General features: G+C 37.6%; 2 protein-coding genes across 3 annotated transcripts in view; one reads left to right on the top strand and one right to left on the bottom strand.

Annotated features, from left to right (window-relative positions):
- The window catches only part of LOC139949647 (O-acyltransferase like protein-like), a 25,303-nt gene extending 13,291 nt beyond the window's left edge, over positions 1-12,012 (bottom strand). Inside the window, exons 1-6 of one of the 2 annotated variants that reach the window (XM_071948100.1) lie at positions 11,947-12,012; positions 5,522-5,620; positions 3,982-4,704; positions 3,398-3,567; positions 1,147-1,222; positions 354-423 (exon numbers count right to left, since the gene is read on the bottom strand). In XM_071948100.1, the coding sequence (XP_071804201.1) occupies positions 354-423; positions 1,147-1,222; positions 3,398-3,567; positions 3,982-4,465 (800 nt within the window). In that variant the 5' untranslated portion in view covers positions 4,466-4,704; positions 5,522-5,620; positions 11,947-12,012. Of the gene's footprint in view, positions 1-353; positions 424-1,146; positions 1,223-3,397; positions 3,568-3,981; positions 4,705-5,521; positions 5,621-6,473; positions 6,551-11,946 lie in introns of those variants that run through there. The other variant, XM_071948101.1, reaches the window with a different exon arrangement.
- LOC139949648 (O-acyltransferase like protein-like) lies at positions 6,627-25,034 on the top strand. The gene is made up of 16 exons (XM_071948102.1): positions 6,627-7,021; positions 7,403-7,566; positions 7,979-8,057; positions 11,077-11,146; positions 11,961-12,090; positions 12,675-12,867; positions 13,366-13,533; positions 14,196-14,292; positions 14,864-15,137; positions 17,038-17,117; positions 17,352-17,456; positions 18,303-18,456; positions 20,646-20,832; positions 21,992-22,134; positions 23,180-23,346; positions 24,180-25,034. Exons 1-15 carry the CDS (start codon positions 6,643-6,645, stop codon positions 23,336-23,338), a joined length of 2,382 nt encoding a protein of 793 aa, XP_071804203.1. The 5' UTR covers positions 6,627-6,642; the 3' UTR covers positions 23,339-23,346; positions 24,180-25,034.

The raw sequence follows: 25,034 nt of genomic DNA, 5'->3' as shown, positions 1-25,034 counted from the left end.
TATATAGTGCTTATGTTAGTGCTTTGAGAAATCGACACCTGGGCCCAATTTCATAGCGCTGCTTTACGGTAACAAGTTGCTTATGCCCAGAAAAATTGGGCGGCCAAATTGCGTGTTTACCGTGGATTTGCATTGTGACGTTATTTATTTTCGTGCGGTAAGCACCGACTGGTTAGCATGCCTTTTCGTGTGCTTACGGTTACTCGGGTGGGATTCGAACCCACGACCCTTGCAATTCTAGAACAGTGTCTTACCAACCAGACTACCGAGATTGCCCGGTAGCTAGAGGCAGTTCGAATCCTATGTTTGCAGAGGGTACTGCAACGATATAATGAAGAGATGTTGATACTTACAATGTGGCGATAGCACCAGCGTTCCATGGGTATGGAGCCACACAATTATATATCAATTCTGGGCCAGCAACTGGAATAAAAACGTAAACAATAATTAACTAGCAGAAAAAAAACATTTTCCCGCAGGCATGTGGTCTTAGAGGCGGCGGCCACTTTTAGTAAAATAACGTCAAATACCAGTATACTGCAATAACTTGGTGTAACCAAACATTATGCACACAAAACAAATATGTGAAGATTTTGACAATGATTGGTTGTCGAGTTTGCAAGAGAATAAAGAAAGAACAATGATTAATGGTCTGTTAAGATACACCAAGTGAGGAGACTGGCCTTTGATAGTTACAAAAGGTGTCTAGTGCCTTTAAAGGAACACCTTGGATCGGTCGAGTTGGTCTTTGAAAAGCGTTTGTATCCGTTTGGTATAAAATGCATATGATTAGAAAGATGTTGTAAAAGTAGAATACAATGATCTACACAAACATGCCTCGAAATTGCGTGGTTTTCCTTTTACTGTCCGAGCTAAGCACGGTCGGCCATTTATGGGCGTCAACATGTTGACTCCCATAAATGGCTGACCGTGTTAGTCGACGAGGTAAAAAGAAAGCCGTGCAATTTCGAGGCATGTTTGTGTGGGTCATTGTATTCTACTTTTAAAACATCTTTCCAACCATACGCATTTTATAAAAAAAAAAAAACGGTAACAAACGCTTTTCATAGACCAACTCGTCCGATCCAAGGCAACGTGTTCCTTTAACTGAAATCAATTGATTATATATATTGAGTTAATACTCACGTGGGATTCCTTCAGTCATTTGATACAGATCAGTAGCACTGCATGAGGCGGGTACACAAAGTCCCGTCACCACATACTAAAACAAAAAATTATTTACAAAATTAAATATACAAAACCCATTTACAACTTATTATATATGATGTGAATGATTATAATGTTCGTATTGCAAACGTTATTTTACCGTTCTTTTGTTGGTAAAACAAACCGCGAGTTTGTTGGCATGGACGGCCGAATGTTAGTAAAATATTTAAAGGAACATAACGTTGCCTTGAATCGGACGCAATTTCGAGGCATGTTAGTGTGAATTATAATATTCTACTTTTAAATTATCTATCTAACCATTTGCATTTTATAACAAATGGTTCCAAACGCTTTTCAAAGACCAACTCGACCGATCCAAGGCAACGTGTTCCTTTAAACGTGTTCATCATGTTTTTACCAAGTTTTCATGTTTTTTGCAAACTTTCAGTCAAATAAAATTATTTTGCTACAAACAGTCGCAAGCTGTGTTTTGTTTTGCGTTCATGAGTTTCTATAGTTTCTAATCTCGGTTGGCAAAAACTCGGGCTGTGATGTTGCCATAGAAACTTCTACAGGGCGAGTCAAATGAAGTTGACCAAGATTCATGATTTGAAAACGAAACACTATAACTGACACTCAAACCCCAAGTGAAGCAAACAAGCATTCTTTGTTTGCCTATCTGAAAACAAAGAATGAAACAAGTCGATCCATTCTTGCCTGTTTTACTGAAGGTCATTTGTGTCCATGTAAGGCCTAACAAAAAATGTTGGATTGCCCTATCCCGACCGACCGTAAAAGAAGCAAAATCTCGGTCGCGGTTTTTGTTTTTTCCTTTTTTTTCCGTTTTTTCCCCCCACTTTTGTTTACTTCCGAATTTTGATTTCATGAATATGTTATGCTTTGAAAATGGTAGATTTGACACAAATATGAGTATTTGGCCGACTACTTACGGTCGACAGTATTATGTTAATGCTTGACTGAATCTATAATCATCTGTTTATGAAGTAGAAAATGGTTTAAAATATATTTCCATGGATAGCTTGCAAAATGAGTACCTTTATTAAAATAGACACAACTTAGGAATGATCAACTCATTTCATTCGTCTTTTTTTTCTTCTAATAAGCCAGAGAGAGTGTTGGTTATAAATATAGACTTATTCTTTTAATGTAAAAGAGTGAAAAACACCACTCTTTACATTTCGAGCTGTCCCTCATATGGCTCTTTAAAAAGCGTGGTGGTTATTTCACTCTTTGAGCAGGCTTCCTCTCCAGGACAGAGTGCCAAATCATTCAAAAACATGCAAACTTCAATCTTAAAGAGTGGAACACCACTCGAACAAGAATTGTCCCTCATTTGGCTCTTCAAAGAGTGCTTTTCACTCTTTTGCATTAAAGCCACTATACACTTTCGGTACAGAAAAAAGTTCACAGATTTACAAATAACTTACAGGGTTTACATCAGGTAGTGGTGAAAGACTTTTCTTGAAATATTATACCATGAAATGCTTTACTTTTTGAGAAAACAGTAAAACAATATCAATTCTCGATAGCGAGAATTACGGATTTATTTTAAACACTAGTCATGACACGGCGAAACGCGCGGATACAAGGGTGAGTTTTCCCGTAACGCGCGGATACAAGGGTGGGTTTTCCCGTTATTTTCTCCCGACCAATGAACAAATGTTTATATGTTCCACCAGTTTTGACGAAAAAAGTCATTTGGCGAACACAGCTTCGCTCACACTGCCTGGAACAATCTCCCGGAACATTTTAAATATCATTGATTCCATTTTTAATTTTAAGATTGCTTTAAAAGACGCACTTATTTAACATTTAACTAATACGTTTGTTTTTTATTCTTTGTGCACCTTGTATCTAATATTTTTTTCTACAGTGCCTTGGGGCCATTCATAACAGTCAATTATTACAAAGTTCGAAAATGTGGGTGGGTGGGTCAAAAAAAATAACTGAAAATCTAAATTGCATGGGTGAAAATATCTGCTCATAGTATCCAAATAAACGTGTTGTTCAAAGTGTTGTGTGCTTGCCAATTTCATGTTTAAACAACGAAGTTGTTAGTTAAGCCAGAAACAAGTATTAGAAACTTCTGATGTTGGAGACCCTTGACCTAAAACACCGGAACACAATTGTTAATTATTATAATTTGTTTGTTTTGAAAAACAATCACCAATCACGGTCAACTTCTTTTGACTCACTCTGTATTACTTACCACACCGGTATCGAACAATGGATAGATGACGATGCAGTACGATGCTTCAAATGGTGCATCTGGGTTCCATTCCTTCGTTAACTGACATTCCTCCATGTTCCCCAGACTGCTAGTTGTGTACAGAAACTCGAGGTTCTCAAGACTTGGATAATCTCCGTAGGAGTGCACCACTGTAGGCAAGAAGAGATCGAAATGAAATCGTCAGTGAAACTTCCATTTTGCTAAACAAGTTAGTAATCTAAATTTGTTTAAGATTGAATGTGAATAGGCTGAACACTACTGCTAACCCCCAAAAACCGTTAGCGTAAACACTTACTTGGTAGAGCAATGGAAAGCTGTTGATAGTATAAAACGTGTTAGTTCACAACGTATAAAGAAAACGAGGCGTATTTTCTTAGGATCAAGGTTTTACTTTCAAAACATCTTTCTAACCATATCTTTCTAACCAAATGCATTTTATAACAAACGGTTTCAAACGCTTTTCATCCAATGCAACGTGTCCCTATAAATACGACGTAGTGCTTAAATTGTTATGTTTTTTGGCCTGAATGTGAACAAATTTAAATAGCATAATTTATACTCACTTTGCCGCGCGTATGTAACACTATTCGAATAGTCACTCAGATACCGTTCCATGTGATCCAAACAAGTTCTGGACACATTCTGTAAAGCCCAGATCCCAACCAACATCTTAGTCTCCTGCTCAAGATAACGCATCGTCTCCTCCGGATTGAATTCACTGTCTCTGAATACATCTTCTTGACTTGGCTTCCACAAGTTACGAAAGTGTTTAAGAAGATCCACCAGTGCTGTAGACTTGATTGCCGCGGCTCGCTCCAGCAACGTATCAAATATACCGTCCACTTCATCAACGCCCCAAATCGGAGTGTCACTTTTCTGGGCACTCTTTGCATTGTATAAGACTGGCATGCCATTGATGTTTCTCATTCTCTGCACCATCTCCATTTTAGCAGCGAAGTCATCATCATTGACTCCAGTACATGCTATCGGGTGCATTAGAGTGAGGACCACAAGCATTACGCATGTCCATTCCATTGTAAACTTCATGGTTTCAATGTTGGGTATCCCGGCCCACTTCTATTTCACCATAAGATGGCAACCCTATGTCAAATTACAAACCTACACCGTGTGATTTTTGTTTTGTTTTACACCACAGTGCTCTGTCACCCGGGTCCATATGTATTCAGGATCAGATGACGCATTTGTAGCTGACTTGGTTCCAACCCATTGTAATCAGTAAGGATCTTCATTGGAGGCTTATTATTCAGCACTATCCGAAACTCAAACTAGAACAAATTAATACAAAGATAACTGTTTGAAGTTGACAGAAGGGATTGGTGCGGTATCTTTGTTTTGTAGCAACTCGGTGTTGATACTTCGATTTGGCGTTATGATGTAATGACAATCTGATCTGGAACAATGTCACATGACTCTTAAGCAACGGCTTTTTCCTCGTCGCCATTTTGAATTAGTATAAGTTCGGCGAATAAGTTCAATAAATTCGACGTTTGTCACCGATTTGTTGTAATGCCGCACTTTTGTCGCGCGAAAATCATTTGAGTTCGACACGGCAAAAGAGCGACGTTTGAAAAAAATAACAATTGATGCACACATTTTGTGTGTTTTCAGTCAGATGCCTAAAAAGGCTTCAGGCCTGAAGTCTTTTAATGTTATTTTAGTAAGAAATTACATCTTTCTCAAATACTATACGATACTTCAGAGGGAGCCATTTTCAGTATAAGTTGTTTACTATCTACAGCTCTCCAAAGTGTTCGTTACCAAATAAGTTTTAATAGACCTTTTCGCAAATACCGGGGCGCGCGCGTAAAGCTTGGAATTAGGCGCATTGTGGTCTAGCTGGTAGCAAAAATTGATGCATATCTATCCCACAATGCACCTCATTCAACAGTCTGCGCTTGCGCATTGGTATTTGCGATAAGGTCTATGCTAATTTAGTGATTACAAATAAGCCTAGTGTCCACAGTGCCTTTAACCAAGCAAAGTTTTAAGGTAATGCATTTTCGGACGAGTTATTATCGAAGTTATACCCTTGCTTGAAACCACAGCATTTGAGTGATTGTAATCAAATAATTAATGTGCTACCTTTGCATGAAGAGAGTATCAGATGAGAGAGTAGAGTATATTGAGTTCAGGGGCAAGGACAACAGGCCGAACTTGTTCACAATTGTGATCCAATATTACCTGTAAAAAGAGGAGAACAAGTTATTTTGTTTAACGAGTCAAATGGAGTCTTTGCAGTATTTTAACCAACTATCTCAAACTGTGTTTTGATCATAGGTGGCCAAATCATAACATGTTAATTCGGTGTCGGTCTACAATGAAGTGGTCAATGCTATAAAGTTGGTTGGGTCTATAAACAAAACAACACATTCATGCGGGCTAGACCTTTTACTTAGATACCATACCGTCATTACCAAGATAGTAAAATATATATATTTTTTTTAGGCAAAGTATAATTATTACCATCTACATTTGATTATAAATGTCAGTCAGTAAAATACATACTCTGCATGCTCGCTGGTCTGGGAAAAACTATGTAAGAGGTCACATGTTTTTATAAACATTAAAATGCGTTTAGTTCATACACTGTTTGGTTACCGTTTAAATTTTAGGATAATTTGGGCGTGACGGTAGTTATAAACTTGTGGAAAAACACTGTGTGCAGTGCAATGGAATAACAAGTTTACCAGTACTATATGAATCATAGCTTAAAAATAGTCGTTATCAATTTACAATCAGTTAATGATGGATACTTATTATTCTGGTGTAAATCTGACTTTATCTTTGCTTGCGTTCCAATGAGTCCTATGTAAAGAACAAATAAAGTTATCTAAAGCAGGTATCTTATCGTTTGGAGGCTTAACATGACATAACGGTTTTTGTTTCTTTCAGTTTCGACCCCACGGCTTGTTCACATGATTCCCAAACGTCATGCGCAGTGCTTTGTGCATTAATGTTCTATACAGTTGCGTGGCCTGTTCATGTGCCGGAACATTCGACCACAAAGCTATTGTTTATGCACAACCGCAATCACCTGTACACTTGTTTGGTTGCAAAGAAACCAAAAGAACAACATATAAACATTGAGAAACTCTTGCAACCAGTAGGCTGGAAGTCTAGCTTAGACCAACACTAGTCATCAGTTGACAAACCGATTGTTTTTCCGGAGCAGAAATTTCACTGCGAGCAAACCAAAAACCAAAATGGCCGACTGTCGGCTTCTGGTAACAGTTTTGATACTTTCAATAACAGTCTTTCCACACGCTGTGCAATGCTTCGAGACTCACAGCCCCAAAGCGGTAGATCTTTTCAGCATGATACAGCGTATTGGTGGGGGTGCCATGTCGTTGATAGAGCAGAGTGCATCAGCGAAGCAGGCGGCCCTTGGATGGGACAGTATTGACCAGGATGAGCTTGAAGAGTACTTTAATGGCGACGTTCCGGGTATAATGCAACAACTTAAAGTTCATGTGATGCAAAACAGAGACACTGGTATCTTTCAGAACGTGACGAGTGCCTGTATGACCAACGTAGACATGTTTCTGGACGACTTAGAGCAGTCTAAGACTTACGCAAGGCAGAGTGAGTATTTTACAGACGGGTGCAAATTTATATTATGTACATCAAAATTGCTACTGTCTTAGTGCTTTTCATTGGGGGGGGGGGGGGGGAGGTCTAAATCGTTTGAAAAAGAGAGAGCCCTGAAAACCATTTCTTTTAGGGTGTCAATTCTATACCACAGATAAAAAAAATGCCATACGGGTAAATGATAACACGAAACCGAGAAGTGCTAAGTGCAAACAAGGTAGCAGTTTACAAGGATTAACACGCTCTTAAAATTGAAAACCTGTGTCTTTTAAGTAGTGAAATTATTACGAAGGAAAGAATCTGTTATCGTCAATTTATCAAACTCTGTCTTTACGTTTTTGGTCTATGTTTTTTTTCTTTCCATGATTATTTTAGTGGTCCACTCCAATGGAGGTCGCAACACGCTAGCTAATTTAGAGTTCAAACTCCTTACGGCAAACTATGGCAATTTTGAGGAGTGCGAGCTGGTTCGAGACTACAACAAAGACGCGCCGTTTGATACCATGTATTGCTCAGTTCTTTATCCGTACCCGCTAACTGTAAGTTCTCTCAAGTATTTCTTTAAAGTCATTGGACACTTTCTGGACCGAACAACAATTAAAATGTCACAGATTCACAAACATCTTACAGGGTTTACAGAATGGTGAAAGACATCCTTTGAAATATAATTCCATGGAATGCTTTACTTTTCTGAGAAAACGTTAAAACAATATTGTCAATTCTTGATATCGAGAATAACGGATTTATTTTAAACACATGTCCTGAAACGGCGAAACGTGCGGGAACAAGGATGGGTTTTCCCGTTATTTTCTCCCGACTCCGATGACCGATTGAGCCCAAATTTTCACAGGTTTGTTATTTTATACATAAATTGTAATAAACGAATTTGCAGCAAACATTTGTTGTTAACTACGAGTGACTAATCACGTTTTGTTTCTTTGCTTGTTATAGACTTATGCACGAACATCGCTATGTGTGCCGGCGGCTTGCTCTTATCCTGAACTGTTCGAGCTAACCAAGGGAATTCCAGGTAAGCTTCACTTGCTTTCATCGCGCGGCATTTTAAAGGAATGTACCTTTACTTTTTTTCTTTTTTTTTCGGAACAAATTTTGTTGGGCTAAATAAGTGTCCTGAATGAATTTGAATGTTTGGATCTCTTTGTGAGCGTTACAATAAGTGCGTTTTAAAATAACATTTGTTTTGTGACACTTTTATCCGACGGTAGTCTTTGCATGGTGACCTGCTGGCAGAGCTACACTTCGGCTTTTTGTTAAAGAAAATAATTCGTTTCAAAGTGCTCACACTAACAAACTTATCAATGCTCACGATCCCTTGACACATAAAGCGGTAATGTCCCGGATGTACAAGTCTTCGACTCCGCTCTTCATAAATCGTTTAAAGGGATGCTGCAGTGAATTAAAATAAAACAGTTAATTTTGCTGTCTTTTTTTCTGATATATGTATTGAACATCAATAAAATGTGTTTTGTTTTTTCCCCGACATATCTCACTTTCGTAATTAGCGAATAAGTCATGCCCCCCCCCTTTTGTGGATTGTTACCGCCCCCCTACCATCGACGTCACGTCGGGAATTCAAACATATCGTCGGCAAAAAGAGTCTGGTTCCTAACTACACGCGCCTAGGTACCAGGCCACACAATGCACACGTCTCTATATGCACACAGCCGGGGGACCCGACGGCTCGGGTTCCCGACATGACGTCGCATGAAGGCTCCCTTTTAGGGGCGGGGTGGGTTCCCCTAATCTCTTGAAAACCACTTTTAAAATACTTGCGCATTAAATAAAAAATAGTAAAAAATATTTCAGGTTTAAAAAGTCATGTTTAATCGTTTAAATTAAAACACACACACACTGACCCCACCCTTTAACACTATACAACAGTATAACGTTAAGGGGCTACCATTACATGCTATTTACACGTTCTACAAAGTTTGTGAGAAAAAAAAGTGCATACATTTGTCATATTTAAAGTCATTATATACTTTCGGTACAGAACAAAAACAGTTCACAGATTTACATATAACTTACAGGGTTGACAGAAGGTAATGGTGAAAGACTTCTCTTGAAATATTGTTCCATGAAAAGCTTTACTTTTTGAGAAAACACTAAAACAGTATCAATTCTCGATATCGAGAATTACGGATTTTTTTTAAACACATGTCATGACACGGCGAAACGTGCGGAAACAAGGGTGGGTTTTCCCGTTATTTTCTCCCGACTCCAATAACCGATTGAGCCTAAATTTTCACAGGTTTGTTATTTTATATAGAAGTTGTGAAACACGAAGTGTGGGCCTTGGAAAATACTGTTTACCGAAAGTGTCCGATGGCTTTAAGTTTTATGTTTATGTATCCTTCAACGGTGACCGATTTTACATTGACCGGAGTTGAAGGCAGTGCTACATTTATGATTTTTATCTTAGTATTGTCACATCATGCCAGACATTTTTTGTTTACATTATGGATTAATGCCAATACAGATAGAGTCGAATTTCATAATTATAATTTTTTTCTGGTAACCTGGTCAGCCATTTCGTACATACCGTATATTTTGTTATGTTTGATCCAATATTATGGTTTTATGGGAGGTTGGGCATTATTTTGTCTTGTTGGTGTAAGGATCAGGAGACTTCTCATTTTTGCTCTAGGGTGTACTTTTTGCTCATAATACAAATCACAAAGGATTTTATCAACCAATTTAAGTATACATGCAAACAATTTTGCAAACTGCGCGTTTTAGTTTGTTCCCTTTGAACATAAAAATCTATGGTGCATGTAAACAACAATAAATAAAAAAATCAGCCGTTACCTTTTGCGACTTGCAGGAATTTAATTCGCTTTTAATTATTATACAGTTTTTTTTTTTTTGTTTTTTTTTTTTTTTTGGGGGGGGGGGGGGTACCCGTCATTACAGTTACAGTGCTTAAAATCTGCTCCGTAATTTCTTCACGACAGAAACATCATAGGTAACCATAGCAGTGATAAAGCGACACCTTTATTTCTGCTGAAAACCTGTTTGGTTTTTAAAAATTCTATAGCATAGTTTAGTTGGTCATCACTGGACACATTTGGTAATTGTCAAAGACCAGTATTTTCAGCTGGTGTATTGCAAGCATCAAATAACAAACCTGTGAACATTTCGACCCAATTGGTCGTCAAAGTTGAAAGAGACGAAGGAGAGAAAAAAAACACATAATTGCTCAATTTTGTGAGCTTTCAGATGCCTCTTAAAAGGCCTCGTGCTGACATGACATACTTTAAAGGCAGTGGACACTGTTGGTAATTGCTCAGAATAATTATTAACATAAAACCTTACTTGGTAACAAGTAATGGGGAGAGATTGATAATATAAAACATTGTGTGAAACAGCTCCCTCTGAAGTAACGTAGTTTTTGAGAAAGAAGTAATTTTCCACGAATTTGATTTCGAGACCTCAAGTTTGGAATTTGAGGTCTCGAAATCAAGCATCTGAAAGCACACAACTTTGTGTGACATGGGTTGTTTTTTCTTTCATAGTTATCTCGCAACTTCGATGACCGATTGAGCTCAAATTTTCACAGGTTTGTTATTTTATGTATGTGTTGAGATACACCAAGTGAGAAGACTGGTCTTTGACAATTACCAATAGTGTCCAGTGTCTTTAATCTCTTTGAGTAAGTATATCTTAAACAAAAAAACTACTTTACTTCAGAAGAAGCCGTTTGCGACATAATTCTAAACTATCACAAGCTCTCCATTGCTCGCTAACAAGTAACTTTTTTGGCTAACAATTATTTTGAATAATATTATAAATAAGTGTCCTTTAAATCTGCACAGCAATTTCTTTTCAACAGACCATTCATTGCCGACCAAATAGAAGACATTTTTTGCGGTTTCAACAATTAAGGGTTATTTGTTATCTCTGTGTTTAAATCATCTTCATCTGTACAATAAATTCCTAAACTGATTCATTGTATTGATTCCTAATATATTCTTGTAATCCAATAATCGATCTGCCGATATTGAATAAACGTATTGATTATTTTACAGTGATCGGACCTTATCTGTACTACGAATGCGCAATTGATTATCCATGGTATGCTGGAGCTATTGCCACCGTGTAGGTACACCCTTTCCATTCTGTTATTTTTTAGTTCACACTACAATTTTTAAATAAGACTTTAATATGCAAAATGGTCAATGTTCATTGATGAAAAACAACAACAATAGGAATCGCTTTATAATTGATGAACCATGATTTTGTTTCATGACATAATAATGGCACCTTGTGACCTGTCACCAGTATTCCTGGAAAAGGTCAATGAACAAATTCAGAAAATGTGATTTGATTATGGAATCACTTAATTCTTACAAATCTTTATAGTTTCATAGTTCCTAAAAAAAATCTAATAATTTCTGCTAAACAAGTTTTTAAACACACCTGGACAATGGTTAAAACAAAGTAGAGGTCAAAGCAGAAGGTTAAATACTGATTTAAAAATCATTCAATCACGACCCAACAAATGCAAATGAAGCCAAAAACTCTACTAGCGTTTTAATTTACCACCCTATACGAACCGTTGCATTGTCTAGGCCTTAAATAAAGGGCACGCCGTGACGGCAACCCCATATGTCACTCAAGAAAAAGAAGTCAACCGAAAACTATAAGCCAAACTTTTCTATGATTTGACGTGCTCTGCACTTTTTCCTGCACCAAATGCTTCTTTCTGCTTCATCTGACTTGGAACTGATTTGGAGTTTGAATCATCACACTGGTGATTGTTTTTGGAAAGGGCCACCCACATTAAAAGTAACTAAAAAGAAAAACGTAATTTGAAAACATCTACTCAAAGTTGCAAAATGACAAAAAAGAACTCGTCCGGTTTTTTTTTTGTGGTGACGGCCAATCTTTGTACGTACCTTCATTGTTGTAGATGCGTGTTATGTTTCTTTCTTGTGGTGGTTACGATTGGAACCGTTTATCACATTGCTGCCCAACGGAGAATCCAAGAAAAGATTGACACGACAGTGGAAGACATACAGAAGCGAGTGCAACCTGAAGAAGTAAGTCATACATCAGTTATTATAAAAAGCAACGTAAAAACACTCTTATAAGAATTAAAATTCTTATTTGATTCAAAGGGTTTACAACATAGTGCGCCACCAATAGTTTGTATCGGAAATGTTTTTGTTACGAACGGTAAATATGAAGCTATTGCAATATAAAAGGTAGCCTGAACACGTTCGGGGCTTCGAAACCTGATAATGTATTCCAGTGTTTATTAAAATATAAAGCAAGACAAGTTCTCAAAGAACATAATCTACATGCATGGAAATACAAAATAATGGTGTTCTAAATATTTGGTTTACGGGAAATAACGCTAACCACATATTTATTGATACGTCACCATGCAATTCCTGAACTCCCATCAGCCTGTTTTTTAGGGTTGGTGGACACCCTACAGAGGGAGTGCACTGTTTGATTTGTGTGTATACAGACTAGTTTTCCAAAACTCAACAGTGTCATAGTGTTGTGTAGGCGTTACACCTTAATCTCAAAACGGCTTCATAGACATACGTTTATATCGAACATTGCAAGCAACACAAGCAAGGCCTACGTTATTCATTTTAGAAATATCTATTCGCAGAATATTTACGAGAGCCTGGACGAAGAGGCAGTTGAGGTTAAAGCTAAGACTCAAGTGGACAGTGAAAAGGCCGAGGGCCGTAATGGCAAAATGGTGGACCTTGACATTGAGGAGAAAAATGGTGACGTCAGACGTCGTCCAAGTTACTCAGGGGCCGATACATCGGCTGCAAGGAAACAGCTGAAGAAATTAGGTAAACATTTTAGAAGGCTTGTTAAAAAAGCAAAAGGGCGCAGGCAGATAAACAATTGTCTTACTTGTGAATGAACTCACTAAAACTGTTACTTTACCAACTCAAACGGGGGTGGGGTCGATGAAGTTAAACAAACTAAACAAAAAATACTGATTTATAGTAAACACGTGTCATGACACGCCGAAACGTGTGGACACAAGGGTGAGTTTTCCGGTTATTTTCTCCCGACTCCGACGACCGATTAAGCCTAAATTTTCACAGGTTTGTTATTTGATATGTTAGATGTGATACACGAAGTGTGAGCCTTTGAAAAATACTGTTTACCGAAAGTGTCCAACTGCTTTAAACGAAATTTGCCACAAATGATTTCTTTACAATGTATTGCATGATGGCCATAAAACTTTCCATTCAATACAAGGCCAATACAATACAGAATAACTGTTTCATTTTCTTAATTATTACAACAATCATTTTTAGTTTTTTTTTTTTCTGCTGCAGGTTTTCTCAATAGACTTATGGTGAGCTTCTCGTGCATTAACAACGGTTCCAAGATCTTGAATACTGAGCAGACTGCGGGAAGTCTAGCTTGTCTGAATGGTATTCGCGTGATCAGTATGTTCTGGATTATTCTCGGCCACACCCTCCAGTTTCAAGCTGCGTATTGGGGTGAGCAGCGCCGGTGGGCAGGAGATTCCCCCACCCCGGAGATTCGGCCCCATATGTAAAACTGTGTACAAACTTCCTCTGATAGCGCCCTCTTTTGGCGGTTACAGCTAGGTCTACGGCTAGAATTTCAATTGCAACAGCCATAGACATAGCTTCAGAAGCTAATTCGAAGACGGTCCTACAACAATTAGTTACTGGGCTACGCCAAACTGCAAACCACCTCAACTCATATTGACGTATCTCCACAATTAAGTAAATTGTTAATTTTCAAGGCAATTATATATTCGACTCCATATTTTCAAAGGAAATTTTTTGAATGTATAGGCCTAGCTGCCATTTACTAAACACGAGCTTAGATGTTGTAATCGTTTTGTAAATATTTGTCCGACTCCATCATAGTTATAGCTATAGATGCATGACTAGTGTGCTTGGCTAGCCCTGTTATTGTGCTTGCCTCTAACCCTGTTAGTTTGTTTGATCTGTAAATTTCTTTCCATCTTCTTTGTAGTTGTGTCATTCTCTCGACGTTTTACTTTGTTGTACATGAGTGTGTATAACTTTCCCCGTAACTTGACTTTTTGTTTCGAAGAATAACTAAATAAATAAAATTTATAGTTTTAGGAAAAACTAAACAAAATTGTTTATCCTCCCTCTTTATGCAGATGATATTCGACAACCAATTCAACAAGTTCTGCCTGTTTTCCTCGCCTCTGGACTCCTTTACTCTACTGTCTCCGTAGATACTTTCTTTATGCTCAGGTAACCTCTCATCTTTTTGCAATCATTCAACAACTGTTAAAGGCAGTGGACACTATTGGTAATTACTCAAAATAACCTGTAACATTAAACTTTACTTGGTAATGAGAGGTTGATAGTATAAAACATTGTGAGAAACAGGTTCCTCTGAAGTGACGTAGTTTTCGAGAAAGAAGTAATTTTTGACGAATTTGATTTGAGACCTCAGATCTGGAATTATTTTGTCGTGTGACCATGGTGCGACAAGGATGTTTTTTTTTTCTTTAATTAATATCTCGCAACTTCGATGATTGATTGAGCTCAAATTTTCACAGGTTTGTTTTATACTTCATGCATGTTTAGATGCACCAACAGTGAAGACTAGTCTTTGGCAATTACCAATAGTGTCCAGTGCCTTTAAGGTGCGCAATAAAAGGCTTCATGAAGTATTCATCCATTTTCTTGCATTATTTATTCTCTTGCAACTTCGATGACCGATTAAGTCAAAAATGTCAAATTGTCTCGACCCTAATCACAACTATACAAATGTTTTATTTTGGTGTTCTATTCATTGCCTCCCGTTTTCATTCTGCAGTGGTCTTCTGCTGACATACCACACAATGAAGCACCTGAAGAAAACCAACGGCAAAATGAACTGGTTGATCTTCTACTTCCACCGTCTATGGCGAATAACCCCAGTGTACATGCTGTCACTGGTGATCTGGGCGTGTCTCGCTATACACTTGGGCAAAGGACCCGTTATGATAGGCTTATTTGAATTTGCAGCGGACGCGTGCGGAGAGTACTGGTGGACAAACCTGCTGTACATTAACAACCTGTACCCGTTCCCTGGGGACCTTGGCCTACAGGTGAGTATCGAGATGACGGTGTGGGGGACACTAGCTGTACCATAAAGCCAGCCTCAGGTCGACCTTGCGTCAACATAAAAAACAGTCGGCGACTGACTTGTCAGGACCACACTGCGCCTTTGCTAAAGACCACCACTTTTCAGTCGGCGATTATTTACGACCTGAGAGTAACTGCGATGATTTTAAGACAATCTGAAACAGTCGCCGCTAGAAAAAAATAACAGTCGCAAGAGTAGAACAATTTGAACTTGTACGACGTGATCCCGACGGTCGGGAACTAATCGCAGGCGCACGATTTCTCAGTTGTTGTAACCTGAGCATATGTTTTGTCTGCACGTTGCCGACGGTTTGCTGCGGGCGCAAGAACATCGAATGTCGACCCAAGGCCGGCTTAAAGTGCACCTCCAAGTTACTGAGAGAAAGTGTACCTCCGATCTTAAAAATAAGATGTATTACGAAGCGCATTGCCGTCACATGAATAAAACAAAATTCCCTCTTATTTAAAGGCAGTGGACACTATTGGTAGCTACTCAAAATAGTTATTAGCATAAAACATTTCTTGGTGACGAGTAATGGGGAGAGGTTGATGGTATAAAACATTGTGAGAAACGGCTCCGTCTGAAGTGCCATAGTTTTCGAGAAAGAAGTCATTTTCAAGGAATTTGATTTCGATACCTCAGATTTAGAACTTGAGGTCTCGAAATCAACCATCTAAACGCACAAACTTCGTGTGACTAGGGTGTTTTCTTCTTTCATTATTATCTCGCAACTTTGATGACCGATTGAGCTCAAATTTTCACAGGTTAGTTATTTTATGCATATGTTGAGATACACCAACTGTGAAGGCTAGTCTTTGACAATTACCAATAGTGTCCACTGCCTTTAATACACGTACGGATTAAGTTTAGACTTATCGTGTCTGTACACGACAAGATGTTTTTTTATTTATGCGGCGGCAATACGATTTCGTACGAAAAACTCTTCCATCTACTACTTTAAATACACTGCAGCCGATTTCACGAAACGCTAGTATTACTAGTTCTATCCGAGTTAGGACGAGTAACCCGTTTCTCCAGAGGGAGCCTTTTCTCACAACGTGTTTTTTTATCAACAGCTCTCCATTGCTCGTTATCAAGTAAGTTTTTATGCTTACTTTGTGCGCAGTTACCAATAGTGTCCAGTGCCTTTAAATGTCTAATCTACCACTTAAAGTCACCTGGAAATAGAATATTTTGTTTTCAAACATAAGAGTATATGCTTACGAACAATAAAACAATTTGTTTAGTAATTGTTTGTCACGATTTATATGTTTAAAAAAATATATAAAGTTGTTTGGGGGCTGACTCCGCCTACCCCTTTTGTGACGTCAATCGAGGCAGACTTTGCCTGCAATGCGTATAGTAAACATACGTGCAAAGTACATGTACGTCCAAGTCGTGAGTTGGTACATTTCAAAAAGTGTTTTTCTGCATTCAGCAGCAAAACACCTGGTCGGCATTGCCGAAAGAAAAAAAAACGTACAAACTCACGATTTGGTCCGTATAATTTATGTATTTTGCAATTGTGTTTACTCTACGCATTACAGGCAAAGTCTGCCTCGATTGACGTCACGAACAGCGCCCTTTCGGGTCGGGGTCTACTCTTAAATTTATAAATAACATAAGAACTGATTTTTTAAAACCTTAGTTAACTGTTTATTCACATTCCACTCATCAAAACAAATATATTAGTGACAAAAGCTTTATTTTGAAAAAATACCACTTCCAGGTGACTTTAAATGCCATACGGTTTTCGAACGAACCGTGTGGATGCTATTAGGAAGAGTAGTCTTGTCATTTTAACAACTTAACAATTAATTTTGAGATATGTTACCAGTGTGTTTTACTATTTTTATTAACAGTGTATGGGCTGGTCCTGGTACTTGGCTAATGACATGCAGTTCTTCATCATTAGTCCAATAATCCTGTACATTTTGCATAAGTAAGTAAATCTATTGTTTTTTGTTTGTTTGGTTTGCGTCTTATTTGTTTTGTAAGTTTCGTAAAGTCATCGTTTAGAAATTATGCATGGTATCTTGATTTCCAAGTGAAAAAAAGAAGCACGTTGTTTCACGCCATGGGGATATCGAGGCCTTTATGGACGTAGCTCACAATATTTTATAGACCAACGATTTGTACTTCTGTTTATTTTGTGAATGTGTTTTATCTGTTGCAGGAATTCAAAGATTGGGATAACTCTCATAGTTAGTCTTTGTCTCGGGTCGTTTGGTATCACAGCTTACCTGGCGACGTACTTCGGTGCTCCTGTAGGACTACGTGAGTAAGTTGATCCTCCAGCATGGCGCCTTGTGACGTAGACCAGTTTCACGCCGTAATGTGTGTCTTGTTTTCTGTACAAACAATGATAAAAGTATCGTGCTTGTTAACTAATTTTTTTTTTTATAATCAAAGGCAAGTTTACTTTTTCTTTTATCTCTATGTCTCGTCCAAACAAGATTAGATTCTTGAGTTATTCAAATGTTACTCTGTTCTCTCATTGTCTTTGAGCCTTTTTAAAGTAACTGGACACAATGGGTAATTACTAAAAATAATTGTTATGATAAAAACATAATTGGGAACGAGCAATTGGGAGCTGTTCATAGTATCATAAATTGTGAAAAAACGGCTCCCTCTATTTTTTTTTTATTTTTTTTTTTTAGTAACATAGTTTTTTAGAACGATGTTTTTTTCCATAGGCATTAGAAAGCACACACATTATTTCAACGACCAACTGAGTCCACATTTCTAGATTTGTTTAATGCATAAAATGTTTGGATACACCAAGTGAGAATACTGTTCTATGACCATTACCAATGGTGTCCAGTGCATAATCAACACCCCTTCAAAGATGTAACTCCAGACATGGCACCACCCACCAACGGACAAATGAAGCCAGTTAAAGACACTGAAATTTTAGGTCTCGAAATCAAGCATCTGAAAGCACACAACTTCGTGCGACAACGGTGTTTTTTCTTTTCGCAACTCCGACGACCAATTGAGCTCAAATTTTCGCGGGTTTGTTATTTTATGCAAATGTTGAAATACACAAAGTGAGAAGACTAGTCTTTGACAATTACAAATAGTGTCCATACAGTTACTTTAATTTAACTCCTAACTTCATGTGTAGGGCCTACAACAACAATACTGTAGTCGTGTATGGAAATCCGAGTGCGGACATCATCTATGGCAAGCCATATTGTCGGATCCAAACCTACCTGGTTGGAATGATAGCTGGTTATATCTTCTTCAAACTCAATGGAAAGACTGTCAAAATGAGCAAGGTATGTTTTTTGTATTTAAGCCAATAGTGTTTAAAGTTTAATACAAAACTATACTTGGTTGGAATGATAAAGCTGCATATTTTTTTTTTTTTTTTACAATTGGAAGTCTATGAAAATGGGCCGGGTATGTGTTAGTTTGCATCTAACTAAAGTTTTTTTGGTTGAATACACACCTAATTGGTTGGAATGATAGCTCAATATATATGTGTATTAATCGTCAGTCTAATAAAAATTAGCAAGGTATACACGAGTTCGTATCTAACATCAGTTCTTTATAGTTAAATAACAATCCAGACCTACTTGGTTGGAATGATAGCTGGATATATATTTGTTTTACAATGGAAAGTCTAACAAAATGAACAAGTTATACAATAGTTTGTAACCAATGGTGTTTAAGGCACAGCAGCCGATTTCACGAAACGCTAAGGATCAATCCTATCTCGAGTTAGGACGAGTAACCCGTCCTAACTTAGGATGAGTTCAATGCGTCCTACGTACTTTGATACGGAACTGAACCCGTCCTAGGTCCTAAGTTAGGAAGAGTTTGGTGAAATAGACCGCTGGACACTAATTGAGTACTCAAAATAATTGTTTACATACAAATTTACTTGGTAACGAGCAATGGAGAGCTTTTGGTAGTATAAAACATTGTTAGAAACGGCTCTCTCTCCAAGAGAGTTCAATTCGTTTTGTGGATAAATATTTCTCCACCCCTCATCCCACTTGTCCCCAAATAAGGTCGACAAAATGCAGCCCCTCCCCCTTTATGAAAATTTCTGGTTGAGCCACTAGCAATCTGTGCGTATTACAGTCATGTTTAATGTAGTGCTTGGGTAAACAAAACATTACAATATACAAGGGACTGTGTGCCAGACCCACAGGACAGCCGGGCGAGAGCCCCCGCCAGCCTCCTTGGTGCAGCGACTTCATGTTGCGTGCACATGGCACATTGCACTCAAATCAACAGTCATTGGTCATGTTCAACATTAATTATCCATAGTAAAACTTGTTCTTACCTTGGTTTTATCATGGAAACAGGTACAGAGTCCAATACATGTTCTTCAAGCTGTCGTGAGCTTAGTACAGTACTAATACCCTTTCAATACATGATTTAATATCATTCGCATTGCCTTGTTACACACACGCCATCCACACATATCTAACTGACATTGATAATAGGTCATGGTTCTACCACAGGCTACCATTCATATAGCCGCCATGATTGCATCGTTGAATTCACTTGTAAAGAATGGCAAACAGCAAAAGGAGCAATGCACGTGACAATTTGTTACATCATCATACGCCCTCTGTTGTAAACAAAATAAACTTGGTTGTGCTCACTTATTTTTCTGCACGGGCATTGTTGTTTTGAAATATCCACCTCAAGATTATTTTCACAATTCTCATCTCTTTATTCTATAATTGGATATCATTTAATATAAATCTTGAATTATTCTACTCGTAAAGACTTGCTTGTTAACAAATTTATAGGCGCGGGACACGTTTTTTGTAGTTTTCCAAAGACTAGTCTTCACAGTTGGTGTATCTCAACATATGCATAAAATAACAAACCTGTGAACATTTTGACTCGAAGTTCTGTGATTTCAGATGCGTGATTTCGAGACCTCAGCATCTAATTCTGAGGTCTCGAAATCAAATTCTATCTAGAAAACTGCGTTACTTCAGAGGACGCCGTTTTGTCACAATGTTTTGTACTCTAAACCTCTCCCCATTACTCGTTACAAAGTAAGGTTTCATGCTAATAATTATTTTGAGTAATTACCAAACTTGTCCAATACCTGTAGATGAATACGCTGGTAAAAAAAACACAAAAAAAAAAAAACCAGTTGTCTAAGATCACAGTTTTAAATTAAACTTACATGGTCTAAAGATGATGATATTATATTTTTTTTATGCTTTCTTATATTTCAGTCTGAAATGTAATATATTTGATGAAAAATAAATACAACTACTTTGCATGTCTTGCGAAATGTGTATTCGGCTGTTTTGCAATTGACCCAGATGGCTGATCGATCTCAAACTTCGACAGGTTTGTCTGTTTAATGGTGGATTACATAAAGTGCTTAAATACACCGCCAAGCAACTGTTTTGTAAAAAAAAAAAAAAAATCTGTAATGTTCATTTAAATGACAAATTCATAAAAAACATCTTTGTTTTCTTGTCAACAGTGGGTGAACGCCTTGGGGTGGCTGATTGCAGTTGCCCTGGGTATGAGTGTGGTTTTCGGGCTCTACAGGTCGCCAGATAACAACGAGATTGAATTCTACGCCGCCGTAATGTACACAACTTTCAGTCGATTTGCCTTCGCTGTGGCTGTGGTCTGGGTGGCATTTTCTTGTCATTTCGGATACGGAGGTAGGTTTGGGTCAAACAATTTTTTGTGTACATTTTTTAAGCGTTAAAAATTGACACCATGGGTGCTCTCACATACCCTCAACCCCTTAAAAAAAAAACCACACATTTACATCATAGGGTGTTAAAGCCTTATACACTTTCGGAACAGAAAAACAAAAAAAAAGCTGACAGATTTACAAATAACTTACAGGGTTTACAGAAGGTAATGGTGAAAGACTTCTCTTGAAATATTATTCCATGAAATGCTTTACTTTTGGAGAAAACAGCAAAACAATATAAATTCTCGATATTATCGAGAACTGCGGATTTATTTTAAGCACGTGTCATGACACGGCGAAACGTGCGGAAACAAGGGTGGGTTTTTCCCGACTCCGATGACCGACTGAGCCTAAAATTTCACAGGTTTGTTATTCTATATATAAGTTGTGATACACGAAGTGTGGGCCTTGGACAATACTGTTTACCGAAAGTGTCCACTGGATTTAAAATAAAATCCAAATGTGCTCATTTCTAAACCCACACCATCGGTGGAGAGTTCACAAACACTAATGCTATCTCGAGTTCGGATGAGTAACTCGACGTTACTTATTAGGGCTAGCCTTAACACTCATAGGACTCATCACATTTAGGAGCATCACACGTCACGGCAGTGAACACATGGCTAAAATCAAATATGACACGTGACGTGTGTTCGTCCAATCGATGACGAGGGTCTGTGTGTGCGGTAGTACATGTTTATTTACACATGTACCTTCCGTTATCATTTGATCCTCTTTTATCTAAGAAATGGGTGTGTTTGTTGCTTGTTCTGGTTTATGCCTTCTGAAAAAGTTCCGGTTTGGATCAAAAGCTAAAAAACCGTCTCCTCTACTCATTTTTATATTGGTATATAATGAGTAGGGTAGATGGCCTTAGCTTTCGATCCAAACCAGACCTTCTTTAGAAGCATGGAAGAGACCAAGGGGCCGACCTCGTAATACTTGGGTGTGTCAGCTGGAAGCAGACTTTTAGTCTCTCGGGCACGGAGCGATGGCAATCTGTATCGTATCGCATTGGTTGGGTGGCTCTATGCGTCCCCCATGATAGATGCAGAGCATGATGATGATGATGATGATGATTATATTGGACTGATCGGTATGCTTATTATATTATTCTACAGGACCAGTCAATACCTTACTAAGTTGGGGATTTTGGGCTCCACTGAGTCGCATAACCTTCGGTGCCTACCTCCTCCATCCAACACTGATATACCTCATGTATGTTACGTCTAAATCACTCTACCACTTCACGGTTATGTCATATGTAAGTATTTGTGGAGTCACCTGGGCCCACGTGTTCGTCTGATTAAGCAGAAATTACTGCTTAACAGTTTTCTGCTTAGCAGAAATGAGAAGGATACCAGTCATAGATTTTACACGTGATATTGTAACTTGGCTGTTAACCCTGTTTTTGTTATAACAATGTTGATGTGCCTAGCTCCATTTTTGTATAAGCTCTATGAAATTGGGTTTAGCTTTTGTAAGATGACACTAGCTTGCAAATACGGGGCCAAAGTGGAACGGTGTGCTGCTATGGGGGATTTTCCAGTGGCATTTCTATACAACATTCAGCTATTGTTGTGTTGGAATTTAGTCCGACAGCGCCCTCCTTTGACTCAATTTCATTTCGTCCATTTCGTTACAGGGACCAGTTCCATCATTTATGTAAATTATTTAAAGCACAGAAACTTGTAAATCTGAAAACAGTCTATTAAGAAAGTTCCTGTAAAAGCCAAGTTCAGTTAATGTTCTTGCATTTACCGTAACATAAACTAGGACACCTCATACGGGATTTTGGTCATCAGTTTGTTTGAAGTTGGAATGTTTTAAACAATGAAACTGCGTCACACACAAATACAAAATGGTTGTCCTATAGACGATGTGACCTGTGACATCACATGTTTACAAAAGAGCCACATAGCCTGGACTTCCTGCAGGCATGATTTGTACACAGCTCAATGGAAGAAAATATAAAATCTTATATTTTATGGAGATTGCACTGTCTAATTCTTATCAACTTTTGATGAGATGAATGGGGCACATCTCAAAACTTGTCCAGCTTTTACTTTCATAACTCTTGGTTTTATGTGGAAATATGACACAAAATGTCAACTTTTCCATTGGACCAGTGTAGTACAGTGCCTGCAGGAATACTTAAAGAATGTACAAGGTCACACCTATTGTAAACAAAGGTCCCATGGTCTTTACGTTCGCGCATTCAAGTTGGGTTTTATTACAACTCTGTATACCAGTTGTTGACCAATTCTTAACAAAATTTGTATTAAAAACTCTACATATTCAATCTCCAGATATGTGTCTTTCTTGGCAACGTGGTGGTATCGTACTTTGCGGCTTTCCTAATGTCGATCGGTGTTGAAGGACCGCTTCTAGGCCTTGAGAAAGCCGTTCTTGGCGGCGCTGGTGATCAACCAATCAAACCGAAGAAGTCTACTCCACCAGCAAAATAATCAACTAGGTAAGATTAATGCATGCACAGGTTTAACTTTTAAAGGCAAAATATACCTTTGGTTTAAATTAGATATAAATGGAGATGCATGCTCATACCACACTACTGGTTTTCATTTGTAATGCCGCAAAAACAAGATATGTTTTGTTGTCTTTCACTTCAGCGTCCGCCATTTTGGGTATATAGAGAGTCAAGAGAGCATTCAACAACTATTTACATACAAACTTAGTTTTTACCAGGAGCCTACCTTTACCTATTGCAATCGGTGCAACTTTGCCTTGATCACTTTGTGCATAGTAGTGTTGCCGCTGTATCTTAAATGCAACAGTGGACACTATTGATAATTACTCAAAATAGTTATTAGCATAAAACCTTTCTTTGCAACGAATAATGGGGAAAGGTTGATAGTATAAAACAAGGTAAAAAACGGCTCCTTCTGAAGTTCTGTATTTTTCGAAAAAAGAAGTAATTTTTCACGAATTTGATTTCGAGACCTCAGATTTGAATTTGAGGTCCCGAAATCAAGCATCTGAAAGCACACAACTTCGTGTGACAAGGTTTTTTTCTTTCATTATTATCTCGCAACTTCGACGACCAATTGCGCTGTAATTTTCACAGGTTTGTTATTTTATGCCTAATGTTGAGATACACTAACCGTGAAAACTAGTCCTTGATAATTACAAGTAGTGTCCAGTGGAGCAAACAACTTATTCTTTTACAAAACCACATTAATTCGAAGTTTAAATTTTGTTGCCACTAGTTATAAGAGTTATTACAAAAACGTTTACATTCCTTTATTTAATATCAGTTTTTGTTGTTTCTCTTTTTTTTTCTCTCAACAGACGTTTCGTTGATGGACTAACAGGGCCGTGTGAAGATGTTGATACAATTTACATTTCTTTAAGTTTGCTTTTAGATTGGAAACATTTTTCTTTTCTTTACAATTTAAATCGAACTCTCAGAGTAAACTTTCAAATTGATTTTATTTTTTACAGAGTACTGTAATTCACATAATTATATTAATACTATCACAATACGACTCTAAAAAAAGTAACATTTAAATTTCAGTTGTGTTTGTGTCTGTGTAGATAAAACACTCCATTTAGTCGAATCGTATGAATTAACAAATAATGAACTTTGTTTATAGATATAAAAATAAAAAAATAAATCAAGTTTAACATTATTTTGTATTTTGTATTGTAAAAATACATTTTGGGGGGCAAACAAAAAAGCCCGATCCATTCCATTAAAAATTTATTAATTTCTACGTAAGCGATTCTGCATCAGCAGTGTCGTTCGTCATCCATATTTCTTAGAGGCTCTCTAAACATTACGTTCATTCTTAGAATATACATTTTTTTTTATAACATAGTGCCCTACTCTAGGGCCTTTGTACTTTTTACTATCACGGTTCATTCAGCTTCAGTTTCAGGCTCAGGTTTATTTCCATAACATTTGTACATGTACAATGTAAGGGAAAACTAATTATAGACCTTAATAATAGTATGGGGAGGTCGAAGAGAGGAAGCCAAGGGTTGTACAGGGTCTGGTCTCTTAAAAAAAAATACAAAGAAGAAAAAAAATTAGAAGTTACAATCATGAGTTTTAAAAATAGAAAAATAAGCAATATTCATCAATAGGCAATGTGGTTTCAACCTTCGAACTGTTTTCATCGAATTTTGTTTTTAAATAAACCA

The sequence above is a fragment of the Asterias amurensis genome, chromosome 17 (genome assembly GCF_032118995.1).
Source record: "Asterias amurensis chromosome 17, ASM3211899v1".
Taxonomy (NCBI): Eukaryota; Metazoa; Echinodermata; class Asteroidea; order Forcipulatida; family Asteriidae; genus Asterias; species Asterias amurensis.
This window is presented reverse-complemented; position numbering and strand designations above follow the sequence as displayed.

What these genes read in the sequence shown, in the direction of transcription:
- LOC139949648 (XM_071948102.1), top strand. Translation starts at nt 6,643, where the DNA reads ATGGCCGACTGTCGGCTTCTGGTAACAGTTTTGATACTTTCAATAACA. An exon ending in AGCGAGTGCAACCTGAAGAA is followed by an intron (nt 12,091 to 12,674) that starts GTAAGTCATACA and finishes ATCTATTCGCAG; the next exon opens with AATATTTACGAGAGCCTGGA. An exon ending in GTTTCAAGCTGCGTATTGGG is followed by an intron (nt 13,534 to 14,195) that starts GTGAGCAGCGCC and finishes CTCTTTATGCAG; the next exon opens with ATGATATTCGACAACCAATT.